This window comes from Vipera berus (assembly GCF_964194415.1).
Source record: "Vipera berus genome assembly, chromosome: 12".
Taxonomy (NCBI): Eukaryota; Metazoa; Chordata; class Lepidosauria; order Squamata; family Viperidae; genus Vipera; species Vipera berus.
This window is the reverse complement of record NC_138215.1, coordinates 20,751,961-20,775,602: the sequence shown is the minus strand read 5'-3', so window position 1 is coordinate 20,775,602 and position 23,642 is coordinate 20,751,961. Positions and strand designations below refer to the sequence as shown.

General features: G+C 43.7%; 1 protein-coding gene across 1 annotated transcript in view; it reads left to right on the top strand.

The window, feature by feature from the left end:
• Positions 1–7,157: 7,157 nt before the first annotated feature.
• Positions 7,158–23,642, top strand: part of VPS13C (vacuolar protein sorting 13 homolog C) — a 50,686-nt gene continuing 34,201 nt past the window's right edge. Inside the window, 26 exon segments of the mRNA XM_081337490.1 lie at positions 7,158–7,317; positions 10,199–10,242; positions 11,169–11,211; positions 11,550–11,645; positions 12,439–12,540; positions 14,140–14,249; positions 14,640–14,699; positions 14,999–15,058; positions 15,587–15,667; positions 16,402–16,459; positions 17,046–17,173; positions 17,363–17,469; positions 17,834–18,005; positions 18,123–18,185; positions 18,803–18,935; positions 19,091–19,185; positions 19,414–19,556; positions 19,866–20,058; positions 20,178–20,292; positions 20,476–20,612; positions 20,821–20,944; positions 21,184–21,301; positions 21,934–22,063; positions 22,282–22,360; positions 22,629–22,774; positions 23,278–23,431. Of these exon segments, the coding sequence (XP_081193616.1) occupies positions 7,218–7,317; positions 10,199–10,242; positions 11,169–11,211; positions 11,550–11,645; positions 12,439–12,540; positions 14,140–14,249; positions 14,640–14,699; positions 14,999–15,058; positions 15,587–15,667; positions 16,402–16,459; positions 17,046–17,173; positions 17,363–17,469; positions 17,834–18,005; positions 18,123–18,185; positions 18,803–18,935; positions 19,091–19,185; positions 19,414–19,556; positions 19,866–20,058; positions 20,178–20,292; positions 20,476–20,612; positions 20,821–20,944; positions 21,184–21,301; positions 21,934–22,063; positions 22,282–22,360; positions 22,629–22,774; positions 23,278–23,431 (2,791 nt within the window). The 5' untranslated portion in view covers positions 7,158–7,217.

Genomic DNA, 23,642 nt, shown 5'->3' with positions numbered 1-23,642 from the left:
GAGAATACTTTGAAATAAGCGCCCCACCCCCACCCCCACCTTCCAAAAGAGCAGATTTCCTGGAAAAAGCATGTGGCTATCCAACTGACCCACTTCTGCCTGTAATAAACCAGACCTGAGCCTGTTCTTCCCTTTGGGGAAAAAACTGCTTTGCTTCATCTGATAAGTTCCAATTGTGAAACAATTCCTGTCTCTCTCCAGCTGCTCTAACAGCTCACATGCCTCTGTGCCAGGGGAGGGGGCTAGAAAGAAGCAACTCCAGCCTTGGGAGCAGCTGGGGGGGGGTGATGCTTTGCACGATCCAAGCGCTCAGCCTGTCGCTGTGGATCTCCATCTGCAACCTCAGGGCAATAGCTGGCCATGGCCTACGATGCCCCTGTGCATTGGAGTGGGTGTGCAGAGAGCCTGATGTGAATGCTCTGGCTTCTCTCTTGATAAACTTCTCTTCCTTCTCCATATTTTAGCCAGGGTACGTTATCTGGGTTCCAGGGTTGTTTAGTTTTAACCTATTCTCTTGATATATCAAAAAATTCAGCAATTTGGATCTGTAGGCAATAAACTATAATTTACTGCATCCTGGGAACCTGGTATCCACAATTTACGATTTAACATATTGGACAAATCTCATGCACGGTTTTAAAGAGAACCTGGCTAAGCAAAAATCAAGGTTCAGCACGAGGTGGAACCAGACACATCTTAGTACAACTCTGTTGGCTCAGCACAAACTTTGGAGCCAGGGAGCATACTGCCAAGAGACCAGAAAACAAATGCAGGCACCACGTTCTGAGAAATAAGCAACAGTTTAACGGTGGTGAGAATTGGCGCTCATAACTGCCAGGCTGGACATTAAGTCAGCTATGGTCAAAGAATAGAGGTCATGTAGGAGAAAATGAGTTGCTGAGGACTGGAGGATCTGATAGGAATGGCTAAATACATGACCCCTTCATTATCGTGACTTATAGACAAATTTGATTGTAGGTGTAACAAGGGGTACATTATTGCAACCATTTGTATTTTCAATATCTGACCTAATGTTTACAGTTCCTCTGTAGACTCTATGTCTGCCAGCCTATTAATTTATCAATGCCAACCTACCAAGCCAGCAGAGGTGAATACCATTGATCTTGGGAAACATGGCTCCTTGATGACCCCAATCAATAGGATTTGTAAATAAACACTGGGTTTGCTCCCTCCTTGCATTTTCCAAAAGAAGGCTGGCTCATTCCAGATTCTTCAATAGCTATAAAAATACAAAAAGGCTAACAAAGTGGTATGCATTTACATCCCGTTCTCTTCTTTTAGCTTCTCTTCTGTTTTACTCTCGCTCTGCACCTCCACCTCCACCCGCTTTTCTAAACCTGATCTCCTGGCTGAGATTATGAGTCTCCAACAGATCTGAAGGGCGTCTAGTTAGAGGTTTGATCCATAATTAAAAGCCGTTGCTAGTTGCTCGTTTGTCTCTAGTCTGCTGTTTGCCTTTAACAATCAAGTTTAACACAATTTCATTCACACTTTATCCAATCTTTGGTAAATATCCTTGATTACTTTCTGCAAACCACTTCCTGAATATGAGAGGATCACGCTGGTATTTCCTTATAGGCTCAAATGATATTTTATTATGGTGTTAATCCCATCCATCCATTTGAATATTTAGCTGAATTGCTTGAATTCTACTTGGTGATCCAGAATCCTCCAGGTCAACCTGCACTCTCATTTGGGAACTGATTTGCTTTTAATTCCGCTTTGCCCACAAGCCACCATGGCAGAGTTCAGGCTTTGTGCTAGGCCAGGTCCACACCAGCTACTTTTAGGGGTTCATGCTATACGTTCAGCATCTTGACTCAGGCAGCCAGAGTCCTTTGGTCTATTATGGGATAGGAAGTGAGAGGCTTCCCAGGGATGCTCCTGCTGGGGCCTCAGAGGCAGGATCTGCTCCTTTAAGAGGCTTCCAAGCGGAAGAAGCCACAGAGCGGCAGGAGCTGTCCGTGGTCCTGGGCCTTCTTGCCAGCCCGGCTCGCTCAGCTGTTGAGGCCAGCTGGTTCCTGCAGATTTTGTAGTTCAACTGCACGCACAACAAAGACAGACACGCGGGAGAGAAATGAGGAACAACGGGGAACAAACTCTGCCTCCCTAAGTGTTCAGAAAGGCATTCGGGGAAGAACTTAGGGTCACCATAAGAGATGAGGGAATGATATACAACAGAGCAGAAACCCCATATTACATTAAGCAAGGAAAGTAGAAAAGGTTAAAAATCTCAGCCAGATTCAGCTTCTGTAAATCCGCTATTCCTCACCAACTATCAGAGCCAGGGACTCAAACACCGAACATGGCCTGGTCCTACACTACGCTAAGTTATGATTTGGCTATCCAAATTCAGCTTTATTTCCTATAAAATCTAAATGATCAGAGAAATATTTAGGATAATTTCACTGAATTTTGGTTCTGACGGTCCTGAATGAAGGGAGCCCTGTCGGGTGCAGGAAGGAGACAAGGAGAAAGCTGTACAGCTCTTCTGAATGAGAGCAAGCCAGAAATATTTCCTGCTTCATCCAGGCTCCCATTGTCAAATATTGATTCAATGCAACCCCTTAGCAACCCTTGCTGTCTAAATAGAAGGCCAGGATCAGTGTCGGCGTTCAGTCGGATATGAAAAAGGGTGACGTGGGCATAAGAGGAAATAACGTGATTTGCAAGGGAGACAAACTCAGCGGTATGGCCACTATTTTTCATACCCCAAAGCAAATTGTATCTGAACTGAACTCTGTGTTCCAAGTTTGTTTAGAATTTGCACAGTCCTCGCTCACACTCAAGACACCGCTTTCCTAGGAAATGTTGGCAAAGAAAAGAGCATCGCTTTTTCTACTGGTTGTCAAGAGAACCTCAAAGGAGCAGTGGGAAATTCATATTCAGGACTTCCACCCTTAAAATTTGTTTTGGTTCAAAAAATTAATTATGGAATTTGAGTTTAGGGAATCTATGATCTGGAGTGCTAAGCTATCATGAGATTTATACGTTAGTATAATATGTGAATCAAGATAATGGAAGTTAAAAACAGGTTAAAAGACAGTTAAACTAATCAAAGTTTAATACCTACAACACTCGCCAAAATCTGTCAAAACTAGGTGGTTTTAGCAATATTCACAATCAATTAATGCTTACTTTGGGGAGGGCGCTTGCTAATTTATTGTAACTGTAGTCCTGGACAGAGCATAATTCCAATAGGATTCACACATCTTGCTAAGACATGTCTTGCTAACCTAGATTATTTAATAAACATGATTGGCTGGATTTGCATAGTACAGATTTTTTTTGCTTGAATTGCATTTAATGTATACCATTATGAAAAGTTGTTAACGTTGAAAGTTTATATAAAAATATATTAAAGAAAATAAAGACACAAACTATATCTTTACAGTTTATAAACCACTGTGTCAAAGTTCATTTCAGAAAAAAAAATCACCTTACGAGTACATTATGTGAACCAGGCCTAATCTACCTAGTTCAACATTGACACCAAATGATAATCATTTAGTGACACTTAACCCTGTTTTAATTAGCCAATTAATTGAAAGATTTGTTGACAAGCTTGTCTTTCTAGCAGGGAAGCTCATTTCCCACACTGCCCTGCTTTTGAACCCACAATTTATTTGTCTTGGTGTTGCAAAGATAGCTGCATTAGCCCGAGATAAAAAGCCCCTTAGCCATTTTACAGGTGGGAAGAGGCAATCAGAGGCAATTTTTCCTGGTTTAATCAGCTTCAAATGGACCATCCGGGTGTTTGGCTGTGCAGCTTTCATCCGTGATGAGAGAAGCTGGAGAGCTTCTTCTTCTTACCCGCAACCCCGGGCTGTGACTGTTTTTCCCCTGAGCGATGTTTACCGTACAGGGCAGCCCCTTCAAAACATGCATGTTTAAACAGATGTTTCCCGTCTTCGAAAGCCAAAGCGATTCCTGCCACTGAACGGTGAACAGATGGAGCTGCTGTTCCACGGCCAGCCAGGAGTGACCTTTTGCATCTCCCATCAGCAGGACCGGGATCCACTGGCCCCGCGAAAGGCTGCTGAAGAGGAACGGAGGTGGAAGGCAGAGATTGGATAAAGGAGCTGCCATTTGACAAGGTGGCTTTGGGCGGGCCTCTGTCAGCCGGCGAGTGGGCCTTTGGGAGAGGAACAGAAAAGCAGGAAAGGCCACAGGATAGGAAAGGGAGGGAGGGAGCAGAAGAGAAGAAGATTAAAAGCTCCTGCTCCTCTGGATGCCCCACTACGATTATTTTGGGGGAAGTTCTTGCAACTGTCATGGGATTCCCCCTGGATCCCAGGAGGTGGGTGGACACTGCAGCGGGAACGTGGGTGGCATTATTCTGTGGCCACCCCCTTGGGACCTTCTCCCCTGGACAGGGAATTGTACCAAAAGCCCAGACAGTCCTTCCAACTTAGTGGATGGATTCGGAGTTCCCTGCGCTCTATGTGTGTGCATTTCTTTTTTCATTAAAGAAACAAAAGAAGAGCAAAAACTAGAACAGGCAGAAAGAAATATGAGCGGAGAGCCAAACAGAAACAAAGAAAAAGAGTAAACACCCACCCAAAAAGCCTTTGAAGTTCTCACACTCAATATTTCTACCCAGAACATTTATAAAACATAAAAGTAATTGTTTAGGAGAAACATGATGAATGTGACAAATAGTAGTCTGATTTGAAATATTTTATCCTTCATGCAAGACTGAAGTTCTTCCATACCTCGCTAAATAAACCACTCAATGTGGTAAAGCATAAATCATGGTTTACAAACTACAGTGGCTGTGTTCACACATTACACCAATTTCCATCTGTCTCTTGGGGAGAAGGGTATAAACTGCAACATTTGGTTCCAGAGCCAACCAATCCATAATTTAATGCTACGGAGCAATAATAGATCAGCTTTGCCAAAAGGCATCAAGTGATGCACTTTATATTTCTTTCAAAGAGGTAATTCTATTTATGAACAAGATGTTCACTCCGTAAACCATTTAGGGAGGGCAGTAAGGCACTGTGAAGCGGTATATAAGTCTAAGTGCTTTTGCTGTTATCTCTGGAAAAGAGGTCAGGAAGTCCTGCAGAATAGAGTCTTCCAAGCATCAGAACAGAAGGCATAAAAACATATATCCACTCATCTCTGTTTGAGCAATTGCCACATCATTTTTTCCTAAGTTTCTGAAACAAGGTTTTCTGGAAACAAGCAAACAATATGTCCAACCCAGCGTAGCACACAGGAATGCGATGCCGTGTGCCGTGCTGTGGACGAACAGACTGACTGCATGTGCCACTGATAAAGGCAGGTAACTCACCATTCAGGCGCAGCAGAGAAAGGAAGACAAACAGAATGTTCTCGAGTGTCATCAGCAAGGACAGGGAAAGAAAATCTGCAAAAATTCAGCTTTTAGAAATAGAAGGTCCATCTTGTCCATAGTAGAGTCATCCCTTAAAAATAGGATTGCATTTGTTCCATTTCCTCATGATTTTCAGAGGAGAAATTTCAATTTTTTTTCTACAGAAAGGTTTCATTTTTGAGAAACAGCATGATTAGGATTCTTGTATATCTTGATGTAATTATTCTAAATATTTATAATTGCTCCAAAACATGTGATTTCTTGAACCAAACATCCCAGGAGAGCAGGTGTTTAGGAGCACGTTAAAAACTCTTACTTAGACTGGTGGGCTGGGTTCAGAGGAGATGTTTGGCCATCAAGCGGCTTCTTCAGCTTTGGGATACAAAAACACTTTGCTTTTTAAACTACAGTCTCTCTCTCTCTCTCCATACCCAGTTTATTTGCATATGTCATCCTTGTCCCCAAGGAGGCCATTCCTTGCCTCTGAAGGAGACCACAATCCGCCAAACTTTTATGTGGGGAGAAATTGGTTTGATGTTAAGGCCTCATCAGTCTTTCATTTGTACATATTTGCTGCAAAAATCAGCTCTTTGGGAAGGGCAGCACCAATGGTGGTGTTCAGCACTGATTATGCAAACTGTCTGGCCCAAGGTGCGAATGACATGATGACACTAACGAGGAAAGAATGCTTGGTGGATGGACTCATTCACAAGTATCATGGAACAATTCCTCCTCTGGGGGGAACAGGGTTGAGTGGGCTACCCAAGATCATTGCAGGGCCCCAAACTTTGGGTCCAAATTTTTGCAGAGCAAGTCAAAGCTCTTTTTTGCCTTAAGGGCAGATCCCACCCAGAGTCACCGGGAGTGGGGTGGCACGTTCGTTTGAAATATTATTTTATCTCCACACGTGTGTAATCTCCAAACACCCTGACATGCCAGCTGCCTGCACGCTATTCCAGCCACCCTTTCTGGCTGTGTTTGAAAACAAAGCGGCTCTGAGGTAAAAATAGCCCGAGGACGTCAATGGGTTTTCCTCGGTGTCCTGAGCTGGGCCTCCGCCCCTTCGCCGTCGGAGCTTTACGCCAGGCCCCGAAAGCCGCCCTTCCAGGCGGGGAGGACGCAGGCTGGCGGGGTCTGGGGAAAGGGGCGGGGCGGGGCGGGTCGCGCCATGCCGGTTTGCCCGGGAAGGCCGGCCAGGGGGACCCAGCCGGATCAGGGAGGGCCGGGCTGCTTTGGCTTCTGGTGCGGCTGCTGGAGGCAGCCCCTCACGTCGGAACGCTGCGCCTTGCGGGTCGGGCTCCCTTCTTGATCTCCTCGGCGTCGCCTTTTCTCGGGCGTGCCAGGCCGCTTCCTCGGGCCGCCATCCCGGCCTCGGGCCTCCTGGGCTCTTTTCGAGGCAGCTGGCTCGCTGCCCCCTAAAGTTCCGGGTTCCCAACTCCCTTGCGAGTTGCAGCCACAGTTTAGACGCAGGGCGGAGCCAGCACGTCCAAACCGCCGCATTCACACGACGCGTGTTCCACGACGGCTCACGGAACCCCCTCCCAGCCAATCAGGGCGATCGAATAGGGGGCCTCGGGGGCGGGGCTTGACAGCCAGGGCACGCCCAGCGGGCGGATCCCCTCAGCGAGCTAGCCTCGAGAGCGCGGGCGGGCAAAGGAGGGAAAGCCGGTCACTTGGCGCGAGCGCGCATGCGCGGGGCCGCCGCCGCCGCCGCCGCCGCCGTCGTCGGAGGGCGGAGCGGCGTGGCGGGCGCGCGCCTCCTTCAGCCTCTCTCGGCCTCCTCGGGCGCGCGCCCAGCTGGCTTTTCCCTCCCGCCCTGCGAGGAAGGCCCGCCGCCGCCGCCGCCGCCGCCATGGTGCTGGAGTCGGTGGTGGCCGACCTGCTGAACCGCTTCCTGGGCTGCTACGTGGAGAACCTGAACAAGTCCCAGCTCAAGCTGGGCATCTGGGGGGGTAAGCGGCGCCGGGGGCCCTCCCCCTCCCCCGCCTGGCCAGGCTCCGGGGGCGCGTCTTGCAAGGCGGCTGAGCGCCGCCCGGTGCAGCCCCGGCCGAGGGGCCTCGCGGGTCGGGAGCCGGCCCCCCCGGGACAGCCCCTTCCCCCAGGCCGGCCCTCCTCTTCCAAGCCGCCCTTGGGAAGCGCTGCCCCTCCGAAGAAAGGGGTCGCTGGGGGGGGAGACGCTGCGCAGCCCCCCCCCCCCGTTATTTGCATTCATTGCACTGCCTCGCCCCCAGCCCAACCTCGGCGGAGTCTGGGGGGACAATAAACCCGCCCTGAGTCTTTGGACCCGCACCTGGCCGCCGGGTGCTGCTTGGCGGCCTGAAGCCCCGACAGACTCCGGGGACTCTCTGCACCCGCTGGCTTCCTTGGCTGGAGGCTGGCCTGGCCCTTTGGTTTGGGGGCAAGTGGTGGCAAGTCAACTTTGCCCCAAAGTGGAGTTCCTCCCGCTCCAGTTTCTCAGGGTCGAGCCATAAGAGTAAATATAGCAGAATAGTAGATTATCTCCTGGGCCGTAGTTCTAATTCCTGTTCTCAAAACTTGGCCCTTTCCCCTTAATTTGTGTTCTTAGTTGTGTGCTAGGTAAGAAGGCTTGACGTAGTCTTGCTTTTGAAAATAAATGTAGGCCAGCGCTTTAGCTCTCGTGCTAGAGTTCTTCTAACCACCCTGTCTTAAAAGTTAAAAGAATGTTATCATGACATTTGAATTTGACTAAAAAAGGAAGAACATCTTAATGTCATTTACGTTAGTCAGAAGCGTCTTAGCAGGAAGACTCCTGGCTCTTGCAGAACTAAAACTGAAGTTGTTGCTTTGGTCAAGATTTCTCAATGACTGGATAATCCAGTTTTTCCAGTGGCGATATAATTGGAAACTTTTCCTCCACCAACCACACTGTTGTTTTGGGACTGTTTGCATTGGAAAGTCTCCAACTGGAGTGCTTGTGCTTGGAAGCTGGATTTCAGTTGTACATATTGACATCACTTCTGAAAAACGGGCCGTGCACACCTGGTTAACTCTCAGTTCTATTTCCTCTTTTGAAAATGGATTTCTGAAAAAAAAGTCTCTTAAAGTTTCCTCAGATGGCATATAATCTGAGCTTCTTATCAAAACGCTTCTTGCTTTTGTGGAGTCAGTTTTGCAGAAAGTGTATTTACTTTCTGGCTTGGATTGAAACATGAATTGGGTTGAAGCAAGACGAGGGGAGGGGCAGGAAAGTAAAAGAAAGAATTGAGGGTAGCCTTGAAAATCATCTGGCCTGTGACAACTGACAACAACTGTGTGTATTCTTTGATTGCAACAAGTTTGCAGACCATGAGATCTGGAGTCATGAGATATGGTACCAGAGTTGTGAAATGATGTGTGTGTGTGTGTGTGGGGGGGCATTGCATGTTTGAAATCACAATGGATTCTTTCAGGCTCCCTATGAACGTTGGCTCAAGGCTTTTCGTAGAGCTGTTTTGCTTTTGCTTTTAAAATCTGTTTGCCATTGGTTAGAAAATGGTATTAAAAAGATAGGATCTGTTTGTTACGAAATGGCAGTTTTTCAGGAATGAGACGTCTTCTTAATTCTTCCTGTGGGTTTGCGATAAGAGTGAAGGACACGTTCAGCGCAAGGACTGAGTGCTGCAGAGTTTGCCCTTTCTTAGTAGCTTCCCTAGCTTTTATTATGGTGGATCAGCACGTATAGTTTTCCCAAAAAAGTTTATCCTGTTGTGTTTAATCAAGATAAGCGGCTGATAGTTCTCTCTGCTGTAGTCATGATTTAACCTTGCAACTGTGGTATGACTTCTCACCAAAACTCATCAAAAGCTGCAGGTCCTCCTCTGGTTCCAGATAACTGATCTGGGGAGAGCTGTACGAATCTTCTGATTCAGGTTGTCAGAACAAGGTGTATTTCGTAAAATGGAAAAGTTCATGAAGTGGGCCTTCTGTTTTGGCTCCTGGATCTTCAAGCAGAGAAAGAAAGTATTTCAAGCATGCAGCACGTTGGTTGCAAGATGTTTGACACAACTAAGCTTGTGTCTAACTTGCAACTAAGCTTTAAAATTGCACTGCTGCTTTTTTGCTTTAAAACCCATGCTGGGAACAGTAGGAAATTGTAGCAAAGCGCATTTCTAGAGATTGGCCCTAAGTCAAATATTACAATAAAATTAAGTGTTAGTCTTTCACAGTAAAGCTCTGGTGTTTATTTCCTGCTCAGATTAGGGAAGTTCTCAACATATGTAGAAAGATTCTGTTCAGGCTCTACTTAACTTTCTTTTTGCAGATGTGTGCATTTTCTCTAAAAGATTAAAAACTAAGCAACTGATTAATGTTAACTTTGTTTTTCCTCTGGGTCAATGATTTGCTTGTTACTGCTCAGCTTATGGCACCTTCCAAATTTTACTAGTGTTGCTGCTGTTGAAATTAACCCGAGAAAGTTAACACAGTTCTTATATTGCAGGACTAGTTCCTTTCATAGTTTTATAATAAGAATGAACAAGGCTGGAAATCAGATGTTGCGTTCCAGCACTGCCTGTTTTATTCCCCTTTTAATTTTCTGTTGCAGTCATTTTTTTAATAATTATTTTTGTGCTTTAGTTTTTATGTTGTCCCCTAAGACTGACGAGAAGACAGCAGGCTAAAAATATTGACAAACGCATAAATAAGCCAATATTCCACAGCCACTAAATATGCTCAATACTTAGCTGGGGAGGTATTCCCTTCCCCTGACATTTTAAAAAAAAGGTCTTGCTTTTATTTGTGGATGTTGTCACTGTGACTGTGTAAACATCAGATTTTGTGATTAGGTAGATGTGACTGGAATGTGGCTCATAGATATCTTTTTTCCTTCTATAGGCAATGTGGCACTTGATAACCTCTTAATCAAGGAAAATGCTCTGGTAAGTAACCTGGAAGCTATTGGCAACCCGGAAGTTATTTTCATTACCTCCATGGATCCAGTCTATGATTTACAAACTTGATAAGTATAAGATCCAGGGCTTTTTTTGTCATAGAACGCTCAGAACGGAGTTCCGGCACCTTTTTTGGATGGAACCTTGTAGGGTAGGCAAGGTGGGTTGTATGACATGCGTGAGTTCCGGCACCTTTTTCTTTTACAAAAAAGCACTGATAAGATCCAATCTGGAGCAGAGGTTTAGTCTTCCGAGCTTTTGGACTTATGCTGGAGCCCATCCTCAGGGAACTACTCTACCAAAATACGTGCTTTGGGCTATTCTAATATTATATTAAAAAGTCTAGCTAATGCAGTTTTGATTAGTTTAAGAATCCTGGATTTTGGCAGTGGGCCGCTTTGGGGGTCATGCTGTGGGTTTTGTAGTGTTAAAGAAATGCCCCCAAAAGTCCGGAAACGATGAAAGGTCAAGCCAGAGCAATTCCTCCCAAGAGGGGCTCCGTGTTAGAGCAGGCATGTTGAAAATCACCCCCCCCCTTTTCATCCTCACTTGGCCAAATTGATCTCTCATCTGTAACAAGACTAGTAACAGTTGGGAGCAGATTTATGGAACATTTAGTTCGTTCTCACAAAAAAACTATGTGAGTCATCCCCCTCTCCCCCCACCCCTTTGTCCACCACTCCCCAGTTGCCTCTCTGAAATATGTTTCCACTCTTGCATGAATAGGAAGGGAAATTAAGTATCCCAGCCCCAGGCTGTCTTTTCTTACCAAGGGATTGCAAACCATCTATTGCTATATATAATAAGGCAGCTCGAAGTGACTCTTTTCTGCTGGGACATAGCCTGCCTGACTTGACCAGTAACTTGTACTATGGGTCAATAATAATAAAAGTGTCGTCTTTTTTCTTGATTAGAGTGAATTGGACGTACCGTTTAGAGTAAAGGCTGGTCAAATAGGTAAGTTCTTTACTCTGATTTTTAGGTGGTTCTGTGCATCCTCTGGGCCTGCACTTGAAAAATATGTGGAGATTGAAGCGAGCCAACATTCAACAGCCGTCCATTTGCCAAAACCAGCTTTGTAGACTTAGCTTCAATCATGGATGCAAAATTTTTACTATTGTTGGTTTGTTTCCAGGCACAGACTAAGTACAAATCATGGAATAAGCAATAAGGTGCATTTGAATATTATTCTTACAGACAGAAGCTAGAGGCTGGTATAGTTGGTCTCTGCTTGCTGCTTATTTAATGTATCAGCAGAACAAATAAAACCTTAATGGAGTATATCTTGTTTTTAGATAAGCTTACTCTGAAGATTCCTTGGAAGAATTTATACGGTGAAGCAGTCGTTGCATCCCTAGAAGGCTTATATCTTCTTGTTGTCCCTGGGACAAGTAAGTTTGTTGGGGTAAATTTACGTTGCTCAGTGACCTGTATTTGGTTGATGCCCTGCCAAACTTTATAGGATATATTGTCAATAGAGCCTGTGCAAAGCAGAAAGCTTTCAACTGTTTTGAGCACAGAATGTCACAAAATTTCCCATTTTGAGAAGTCTTTGTTGTTTGGGAAAAAAATGCTTGAAACAGCTGTTTTGTACCCAAAATAGAAAAGTGGGTGAAATTTCACACTTGGAACTAATTTGAAATTAAACACTTTTCTCAACCTTGAGTTCCTGGTGTCTTTTACAAAGTACCTAGGCAAAGTTAAATGTTAGTTGAAGTAAGCTGATGCGTATCTCAGTCTCTCATCACAATCCAGGACTTCCTAGGATTAAGTCTTGTGTGTACGTGGAATCTGGCTGCTGGGTGAATCTGCGTAAAATTACATTGTTTGTCTTTCTTTGTTGGTAATCTTACATAAAACACCCTTCCAGGCTCTGGTTACTCCTATGTCATTGGTCTTAAGTGTGTGGTTTAGATGAAGAAACCTGCAAGTAGAAGATCAGGAATACCCAATAACAGTTGGATGCTAAGAAGCAAATCATACTGAGGTTCTGAGCTTGCCACAAAATACAATTCTTAATTTCTGCTCTCTGAAGATTCTGATAATTATAGGAATCATAATCGCAGGAAAGGTAGGCTGCAGAAGTTGATGTGAAAAGAGCAGGATGATAGTCTGATCGAGATATTATATTAAGGATGCAGAATTCAATAAAATATGGCTTCCTTATTGTTTTTTTCCTTGCAGGCATTAAATATGATGCAGAAAAAGAAGAAAAATACCTACAAGATAATAAGCAAAAAGAGTTGTCAAGAATTGAAGAAGCCTTACAAAAATCAGCAGAAAAAGGTAGATTATTTTTAAGAAATGAACATGCCTGATGTGCTGAAAGCTACTTCAGAGAACCTAGTGAAACAGAGCAGTCCTGGAAAATCCCAAAAGGCAAAAATACCTTGTTAATTTTACAGAAGAGAGAAGGACGTGAAAATCTCATTTTCCATGCTCTAGAAATATCACTATACTGGGAATTTTATGCTTTGATTTTTGTCCTTTACATAGTCTTCAGATAGAGGCCCCTCGTCTTGCATAATTAAAAAACAAAAGTGGCACAGGGGCTGTTCGACTAAAGCATGGAATCTCCCTGTAAAGTGAAGCTTTCAACGACAAACATGGTTGTGGGTCACAGTTTTGTTTCTTGAAATACGTATGTTTTGGTTCAGCTTGAAGATCTGCTTCTGTGCTTTTAAATGTCTGCTTTTTGATTGTGCTGTCATGCGGATGAAGGCACTCCTTCAGATCTCATACACGGCCTGGAGAACGTGGTGCACACGCCCGGTGGGTATGCCTGCTTAACGACTGTAGCCGAGCAAGTGGTGGAGGGAGGTTGAATGGCCGGACTGCAGGTTAGCAGTCTACATCAGGGCTCCCCAGAGTTGGCCACTTTAAGACTTGTGGACTTCAGCTCCCAGAATTCCCCAGCCCAGCCATGGACTCCCAGTTTCTGATGACAAAATCTTTCTTTATGATGGACGTTTGGGACAAACCAATGCTAATAAAATATCTTCTCAACTCGGATTGAAATTGTTTAAGAATACTAATGTTTCACTTTGAAGTAGCTTTGAGAATTTGTTAGCTAGAAAATCAATCTTGACAACTAAAAAAAGTTACTCTATTTCATTTTATCTAGACATATGAAAAAGTAGAAACACCTATAAACATTGCAGTGAATTTTTTATTGCAGGGACTTGTGGAAATTTAATCTAACAGGTCTGATGAAAAATTATATTTTCCTCAGTTACCTTCTTAATTTTCCTACCTTTATTTCTGTTGCTTGCTTTATAAGACTTTCCTAACTTTAATTTATCCTTTTTCTGTAAAATTGCTTACATTATGAAGGACGTAAGTCTAAAAAGACTAAAAAACATTTTAAGAAACCATTTAAAGCTCGTGAGCACTCAAAAGGTAGGTACAATGAGCAGAATTTGCTGAACACGTCTACTTGCTACTTCTGTTTTTTGTAAATTGATTTTATTAATTTTGCAGTAATATGTGTGACTATTTTTGCAAGTATTGTTTTCGTAAGAAATGAAGGTAAAGAGAGAAAGAGTAGGAAAACTAAACAAAGCCGTTTCACGTTGTACATTGTGTTGAAAAGATTTGGGGAAAACTGGGGAGAAAATGGCTTATTTAAAACACAGTTCAGTTGTATGTTCTGTTTGATATTTCCCATGATGACTATTTCTCAAAAAATATAAATAATCTATAATAAAATTTAGCCTCTCTTTGGAGTTTGTTGTATGATTTAGTAAATTAGGTTAAGATCTAAGGCTTTGCCGTGTAGCAGAGAAGATGAAAAAAGGAGGAGAGGACAGACAAAGGAAACAGATGGTGATTAATGTGGTAAATTTAAGGAATGAGATGGAAACTAACTTACAAATTATTGTTTAGATAAACCAAAAGAACAGAAGAAAGATACTTTCTTGGAAAAGCTTGCGACCCAAGTCATCAAAAATGTACAAGTCAAGATCACCGGCATCCATGTCAAGTATGAAGACGACGTAAGTAGCCTGGGCTCTCTGCACAAGCGTCCCAGAGAGGGAGCAGCAGCCTCGCCGAGCTGATGGGAAGGGCCGGCTGCTTACGTAGCCATCTGTAGAATTGTCTCCGTAAACAATGGCATAAATAAAAAGTAAATAAAAATATAAAATGCATTGTTTCTGGAAAAGGCTGGCAACTTTCCTGTACAAGATTTACAGAAGGTTGTTGCTGCTTCAAAATATGTGAAAATAATGGAACTGTAAAACAATTTTGAATCCTGTATTTTACTTGCTAGCACCCATTTCGTATCTTATGCAGATTTTCTTTTTTTTACATATAACTAAATTGCAAATGCATTTATGCTAAGGTGCTTAATATTCCTTATGATATGTTTTCTTCTGAACTTGTAGATCACAGATCCTAAGCGACCGATTTCTTTAGGAATGACTCTGGCAGAGCTTAGTTTGCAGGTAAGGGAAAGAGGGGTTTAAAAGTTCCTGGTGGGCTGTGGACTAACCAAAGATTGACAGTTTATTTTAGGTTATATTTATTTTCACACTGGAAACCATTCTTAAACACAAATGCTATTTAATTAATGTACAACCCCCATTACAGCATTATCAACAGTGGGAAATTAGTGGGGACGGTTCAAGAGACATTTCTAGCTGCGAGACTTTGACTAAATAAATTCCTTCCAGATGCGAAAAAAGCTTGACACCCAAAAGAAGTGTGAAACCAGAAATATGTTAATTTCTTTTTTAATTTCCAGACCACAAATGAAAACTGGACTCCTTGTATTTTAAATGAGGCTGCGAAGATCATCTACAAGGTACAGCTGCCCTTGGGTACAAGCACAGCATCTTCTCTTTAGTAGTTCCTAGAGGTACCTGGAAAAGCGTATTCAGGAAGGATATGAATTTTAATAGCCCGGATGCTTAGTGATGCATAATGCTTAAGCCTGAAGGGTTGGACCCACTGTGGCAGGGCCTTTGATCTCTTACCCTTTGAATAGTCGATTCTCTTTGCCTCTTTCTTCCCCCACTTCCCCAAAAGCTCACATCCCGTTTTTTGAAAGCTGGCTTGTGCTTCAGTGTTTTAAAAGCATGTTTTCATGCTCCCTTGGGCAAGCAGAACAACTCCTTAATTGGCTGCCAGCCCAAGAAGTGCTTTTGGCAGCTTGTCTAGATCAAGGCAACATTCCCCTCAAACGAAATTGTTCTGGCTGGCTTTTTATCCGCCTCGGTAAATGTCTGTCCTTTGAAACGCTTCTCTAGATGCTCCTCTGACTTTGTTGCTGTTTGAGGGGTCCTTGGCATTCTCCGTTGCAGCCCCTAACCAATTGCATCTTTTCTTTCAGCTTTTGAGCCTTGATTCCCTCAGTGTCTACTGGAATGTGGATAGTGAAATGTATTACCGCTCTTCCCGGGAGCAAATCTTGGTAATTTGTACTTTATATTTGCGAACAGGTTTCTTCCTGTCTTTTCACTGATAAGGTTGAAAGAGCAGTAATATAAAATGAGATTAGCCAGTAGCCAAGGACTTCCACTTCAGGGAATTTCCTTTGCATGATGTCATCCCCCAAACCCACGACTGGCCAGACTTAATGGGCAAGTATAAGATGAAATGCGGGAGTCTTCTTCCTTCCTGCCCGGTGCTTCTCAGGCTTGGCAACTTTAAGACGAGAGGACTTCAACTCCCAGAATGCCTCAGGTAGCATTGAACACTGTCCTAGATAGAAATAGTGTTTAATAAACATTAACTTCAAATTAGGCAACTTCGCAAGGGAACGTTGCCCTTCAAATATAACATCTGACTTTTTTTCTGCATTGTTTCTTCTGATGAGTCAAGAGAGAAATGAGACATTCTGACATGTTTTCCTAATTTTTTTAAAAAAATCACCGGACCCAGCACTGTGTGGACATTTTGCAGCCAAAGAGCAGAAGTTGCAGGCTAGGTGTGAAAGTCTAGTGAGGGGGATGTACAATAGACGGGTTCTCTGGAAGGAAAATGCTAGGAAAATAAAGGTTGAGTTATTTCTGTAGCGTGACCTCTGCCTCATTTCAAAAGTGGCAAGATCTCCACATTTGTCATGTGAGCTTCATGCAGAGAGTCTCGTCCTGTGCATTTGTAATTGAAATACTTGAAAGGTTGTGGGTTTCTTGCCATGTACAGGAGCGGTTGAAAAAAGGAGTCCCTTCTATGAACCAAGAGCTTCCTGACTATCAGTACAGTAAGTGGGCAGGACGGAACTGAAGGCCCAGAATTCACCTCTGGTAATGGCGGACGGCCCATGGGTGGGAAGGGTGGGCAAACCTCAGTCTACCTGTGACGATGTAGCTGGGGCTCACACAAGGCACCTGTGGTTTCTGTAGGGACTCTCCGGGCCTTGCTACCAGGTAAAGAAAACGGGTGTGGGGTGGGTAGAAATCTCGTGGCCCTGGAGTTGTGCTGTGAAGAGGAATTTAGGCCAAGATGTCTAATATTCGGATAGGAATGGAAAAGAGGAGGAGAGGATACCATGAAGTAAATGGGCCACACAGGGTGCCTGTTACGGCTCGTCTCTTCTGCTGAAGTGGGCCCTTTTGGCACAGCATCCTGTACGAGCACAACTCTATGAGCCGTGATTTATAACCTGAGGTTTTTGGTATAGCATGACAAGTATGCTGTGCCAAAGCCATAGCATTGTTAGCATGAACCCAACTAGTAATGAGTAGAGTAGCATTTTTAATTCAGCAAATTTCAGCCATAATTTTACTTCCATTTTTATAGAGACTTGTTCCTAATTTCTCTCTCTCTCTTTCTCTCTTTTCTGAAAGTATTTAAGCCTGTATCAGCTTCTGCAAAACTCTACCTCAACCCTCATGCTGAAGAAGAACTGAAAACTCCCAAGATTGACTGGGCCGTGGAAGTCCAGAGCATCGCCGTAGAACTCACCAAGCCTCAGGTAGGGGGGGCGTGTCACCCACCCACGGAAGGCAGGTGACAACGTCCGTAAACCGTCCTGGATGAAGGGGTGTTCTAGGAACTCTGGGCTGTTTACAATTGTTAGAAACATTTGGTGCACCTTCATTCGTAATGCTCCAAGTTCTGTGACCCTCTGGTTAACATTCCTCTTTTTTTTTTCTTCATTTAGTACCTTAGTATGATTGATCTCTTGGAATCCATTGATTACATGGTCCGAAATGTCCCATATAGAAAATATAGACCCGAAGTATCTCTGCACGGGAATGCCAGACAGTGGTGAGCTGGGGATATTTCTATGTTGCTTCTGACCTGGTTGCAAGAGTCCTTCAGCGCAGCAAACGGCAGCAGCCTTTGGTGAATCCCAAAGGAGAGGGGCGGAAAAATCCTCCTAATCAAGTGGCATTTTGCAAAGTATTTTAAAATATCGAAGGAAGAATTGTTTTGTCTGCTTCAGCCACAGAAATTAAGGGAATATTTTGCAGAGGAACAATTGAGAGTGTAAACTCCTTCCGTTGAGGAAAGGCTAGGCTTAGAAATTCTTGCCTGCAAATATCCTGCCAGGCCCAGGCCTTGGTTCCTCTTGGTTCAGATTGTTTCTTGTTTATTTCCCAGGGAGAAATAATGGGATTATTTCTTACAGGTGGACGTATGCAGGAAATTGTATTCTTGACCTTCACATCAAGCGATACACACAGATGTGGTCGTGGGATAATATAAAGAGTCACAGGCAACTTCTGAAAAGTTACAAAAGCATTTATAAAATTAAACTGACACAAACCAAACTGTCAGAGGACAATCAGAAACAGCTCCAGGTAATTGACCCAAGGCTGGGAGGGCCGGCACCTGCAGACCAGAGCCGTAGCTGGAGGAGGGTGGGAGGAAGGTCAGCGAAGCCGCCCTGGAACCCCATTTCTGCATTTGCTCCACAGGACTTAGAGAAGGCGCTCGATGTTTTCAACATTGTTTTAGCACGGCAACAAGCACAGACTGAGGTAGGTTCCCCCCCCCATGTTCCTTTTGTGAGGATTTTAAAATAGCCAAAGGTTCCACAATTCTAAATACGAAGTGAGCGTTACGTATCTGCTTTAGAAATGTCTGCGCTGACCATCAATAGGAATACTTCCAGGGCGGGTTAGATTGTCAGCAAAACATTAGAAGCGTTTCTAAAAACAGCACATCGAGAAGCTACTTACAATATACTAACATAACTTTGTGCCCTTTGCAAACGATTTAGTTCGAATGAATCTTGCCATTTTATTTCTTGAGTCATGATCAGTGCTTTTTTTGTAAAAGAAAAAGGTGCTGGAACTCACACATGTCACACAACCCACACAACCTTTTTTGGTTCCATCCAAAAAAGGTGCCGGAACTCCGTTCTGAGCGTTCTGTGAGAAAAAAAGCCCTGGTCGTGATCATAAACTAGCTATTAGCATACATACCCGACATGTGCAAAATGGCAGGTTTTGGTTATTTTTTAATACACTTTTAGTATTTGGGGGGGTGTTTAGTTTGTGTAAAGAATACATTTCTTCCTGTCTGCTGAAGCTGAGGCTGGTGAAAGTGCAGAATCTCTAATCGTTTGCCTGCGTCTAAATTCTCTGATTTATAGGTTGTGAGGTCAGGACAAAAACTCTCCAAGAAATCTGCAGATGGGGAGAAGAAAAGTGGCTGGTTTTCTGGCTTTTGGGGCAGGAAGGAATCCAAGAAGAAAGACGATGAAGAAGACAAGTCAGTCCCTGAAAGTAAGTCTGAGTGTCCAGCAGCCCGAAGACTCCCCAGCGGCTGGTGGCAAAGGGGCGAGCGTTAAACCAGGATGCCGGTCCTGGAGTGAAGCTACCAGGGGCCAGCTCGGGTGCCGGCCCTCCCTCCAGGCTAACACCTTCCACCCTTTCTCCAGCTATCGATGACCTCATGACCCCTGAAGAGAAGGCAAAGCTGTTCACCGCCATCGGATACAGTGACAGTTCCCGCAACCTGACTTTACCCAGAAAGGTAATGGCGCCTTTTGATTAAAACTGGAGCATCGCAGAAGACGATGAGTGTCTCCGTTTCTTGTGGGTGAAACTTACACAGGTGGGCTGCAAGTCACGTTTCCCACGTTTCCTGCGGTTGGGAAGGGGAGGGGACCCCCCGGGTATTGTGTCTGCCTGACGTTTATGATAAAAACACCCCACTCATCGGTACGACTAATGCTCTCTGGTGCTTTTGTCTCCTCTTTAGTACGTGGCCCACGTGGCGTCCCTGAAACTCTTAAGCACTTCCTTTACTATTAAAGAGGACAGGAATGTCCCGGACACTCTTAAAATTCAGATCATTGATTTAAGCACTACAGTCTCGCAGAGGCCGGGCGCACAAGCACTGAAGTAAGTGTCGGTTCCAATGTCCTTGTGTGCATTGTGTGAATCTGTGCTGCTTGGTTTATTGAAAGGGTGATTTCTTTGGCATCACTGAAGGCAGAGACCCCTGCAACAGCTTGGCAGATTCTCCCCGTGGGCACTTCTTAAGTTTAACGTCTGGCTCCTTTTCCTATTCCTGCATCAGTTGGGCTGTTGGCGTTTTCATTTGTTTTTCATTAATTGTACAGACATTTTCTCCTCCTTATGACAGAGCCCCAAATGATGGCTTCCTTATAGTTTGGGGAGGAAAAACCCTTGCCTATTGACAATTTGCAGGATAGAGGCAAAGCTTGAACACTGGTACGTGACGGGCTTGAGGCAACGGAACGTTGTGCCTTCTCTGGTGGCCTCCATTGGGAACACTGCGTCATCCTTGCTTGAAATAAAGTTTGAGACCAACCCAGAGGACAGCATGGCTGATCAGAGCCTCTTTGTTCAGTCGCAGCCCGTTGAAATCATCTACGACGCGGTGAGTGAAATCAGCGTGAAATGCTTCTCAATTCTCAACATTTGATCTTCCTTTCCTATGTCTGTATTTGCAGTTCCTTAAGAAAAAAATAAGATACAGTTAACAACTCTCTTTTTCAGAGAACAATCAACGCGCTGGTGGAATTCTTCCAAACAAACCGAGGCTTGGACCTCGAACGCTTAACCACAGCGACCTTGTCGAAACTGGAAGAAATTAAAGAGAAGACAGCCACAGGTCAGGTTTAGAAACATCAGGTCAACTCCAGATGATTAAATAGCCATTTTTGACCCTGTGGCCAAACCTACAGGCTCAGAGGGGTTTCCCATGGCTCCTGGGGGGTAGTGATGTATTTTAAGCAGAATTCTGTTCCATTTGGGGAAGCTGCCCGTCCTAGCTCCGTTCTGTATTCTGTTTTAGGGCTGATGCATATCATTGAAACGCGAAAAGTCCTTGACCTCAGGATTAACCTGAAGCCTTCCTATCTTCTGATCCCACAAACTGGCTTCCACCATGAAAAGTCAAACTTACTTATTTTGGACCTAGGTACTTTCCAGGTATGTCTTGATGACCTTTTTTGAAGACTGAAGACAGATATTAATAAATTAAAGCTTGGCAGAAGAGAAGAATGTGGTCCTCTCAGGCGTAATGTAGTCCCATCGAGGCTGATGAATACAGCAATGGGCTAGTTGTCTTTGCAGATACATTTGTGAAAACTATGTGACATTTGCATTTTAAGCAGCAGAGAAACTTATCATTCAACAGCTGAAGAGCATCAGCCAAAGTCACCATCAGACTTCAAGCAGTTCCCTGGAAGAGATCATGGATAAAGCGTATGACAAATTTGATGTAGAAATCAAGAACGTACAGCTCTTGTTTGGCAGATCAGGTAGGATGCCTCTAACCCCAAATCATTTTGTCTACATATGAAATGGAAAGCAACTGGCACAAATAGTACAGTATTAATTATATAGTTTTATTTGAAATTTGAATTTATTTACTTTTCTGGAGTTTGGCAGGTGTGCATTTTCATTTTTTGTGGTATCGCTAGAAATTACTAGACATCAATGTTATTTATTATCATGCTAGAATTACCAAAATATTAGCAACTCTTTAATTGTATTTTAGGGGAAGATTGGAAAAAGGCCCGGTCTGAGCCCGCATCGTTGCTGCACATACTGCGTCCCATGGATATGTGTGTCCAAGTTGCCAAATCAATGGTGGAGAAGGATGTCAGAATGGCAAAGTAACGTAGCAATTTTTAAAAGCTGTAAATACGGTTCAGTGGGATCCTGTTGCCTAAAGGTGTGGGGCAGGGCGCAGTTTTGTGGCTAGGGAGTTGGCCTTTTATTCAATGGGTTTGTTGCTGCTATAGGCCTCCTAAAAATGTTATTAGAGTGAGAGTGGGAATTCATGGCCTGTTTTTCATTTTGAGTTATTTTTAATCGTACTCTTTGGCACACCAAAGCAACTGATCGATGCCACGAAACTCTTGCGAATTAAATTTACTTATCCAAAGCTTCTCAGGACAAAGTTGCCGGCCAGTCTCCCTGGAGATGTTCTGATAGTCTTTTAAAAAGCTTTCCAAATATACCTTAGCATTTCTTGGATGTTTCTCAGAAACATTACTTTAGGCCCAGTTGAAAGACAGCTGTCAGCTGACGGTTCATTTCATATCCTTGTAGCCAGAGATCAGTGTGTTTGTTTGTAAAAACAAGACATCCGTTACATTTCCTCTGATGGTGCCTTGTATGTCGTGCATGCCAATTTCACATCCCTGCTGGGTTTTGCTCTGTGTGTGCTTTCCCTTCTAGATCAAGAGTGTAGCAGAGTTATTGGCAACCTAGTTTTGTTTCTTCTATATTTTAATATCCTCAGGTTTAAGGTGTCTGGAGAGCTTCCTTTGGTTCACCTGAGAATTTCTGATCAGAAGATCCAAGGGGTGTTTGAGCTTATTGACAGCATTCCCCTCCCACAGAAATCTGATCTTTCAGTTTCAAGTCCCAAGGTATCAAACTCATTGTACATTTGGGGAAAGTACAGTCAGTAATTAGCATAATTATTGGCATTTCCGAGACACAGAAAGGTCAAAAGTGTATTAAATACCAGTGAAGCAGTCATGCCAACTTGGCATGGCTGTGGGAACATTCCAACCTGAAGTGTCGTACGGAGAATAACTTGAAAATAGAGTCCGGTGGTTTCTTACTACCTTGCATTCTTTTGCAGGCTCCTGCCATTCCTGTGGTTTCTGACAAAAGGAAAGACTTCCTTGGCACCACCTTATTTATGGAAGAATTAGAATCAGGTAAAAAAAAGAAAGAAAGGACATCCAAAATTATGACAAATCCAAGGCAATTGCTGTCTTTAGCTATTTTAGAAGGCATACTTGTGGCTTAGACAACTTTGTGCTAAAATCTTTAGGACATTTAAAAAAAAATAAGTTATGGTAAATGGAAATCCCCCCTGCAAATGACTATACTAGCCCAATTTTATTTAAACATTAATTAGTCTACTCCAAAGTGAATATTTTGATGCCCACAGAGTGTCCTAATAGCGCTTTCTTTCTTCCTTAGATTCTGAGGATGAATATTTTGATCCCGATGAGTATCCCCAACAACGAGAGAAAGTGGTTTCCCCCCAAAAAAAGAAGCTAAAGAATGAGATCACAACTGTTCAGGAAGAGCTGACAGACCTGCAATTAAAATTTGAAATTAAGGAGGCAAGTGTGGGTTTGTTTATTTATTTATTTAATGGGACTTATATGCTGCCCTATCTCCCGAAGGACTCAGGGCAGCTAACAACAGTAAAATACAAGTAAAAATACAAATATTAAAAATTAAACTATATCTATAGCCCCAACTTCAACAATAAAACCTTAAAACCATATTAAAAACCCCTTATCATCAGTCCAGGTCGGCCTGTTGGAAAAGAAATGTCTTAAGGTCACGACGAAAGGACCGGAGGTCTGGGGCCATCCGGAGCTCCAGGGGAAGCTGATTCCACAGGGCAGGTGCCCCCACAGAGAAGGCCCTCCCCCTGGGGGTCGCCAGCCGACATTGGCCGACGGCACCCTGAGGAGGCCCTCTCTGTGTGAGCGCACCGGGCGATGGGAGGTCGTTCCTGGCAGCAGACGGTCCGATTGCCACTTGTGATCATAAGTTGAGGACTGCCTGTATCTCAACATGCCCAGATTTCAAAATTTAACAAGCATCTCTTATTTAGGTGATTTTGGAACTGACCAAGCAGCTGCAGAGAGAAGAAACAATACTCGTATTTAATGTGCAGCAGCTTGGGATGCAAGCCACCGCTAGAACATACGACCTGACAGCTGTGTCTTACTTGAGAAAGATTAGCCTGAATTATTATGAAATTCAAGGTAATTTGCTTAATAAATTAAGCAGTTACAAAAATGTACTTTTGAGCAGGGGGTGAGAAAGAAATAATGTTTTGATTTGTGTCCTTGATAGAAAAAAACTTTCTACCCAAAAAGTCTTAGTGTAAAAAACAAAACAAAGCCAAAGCTGTTATGGATTTTGTTTAAAAGTGCCAATTGTAGAAAAGGCTCAGTTTTAAAAAACACATGTGGG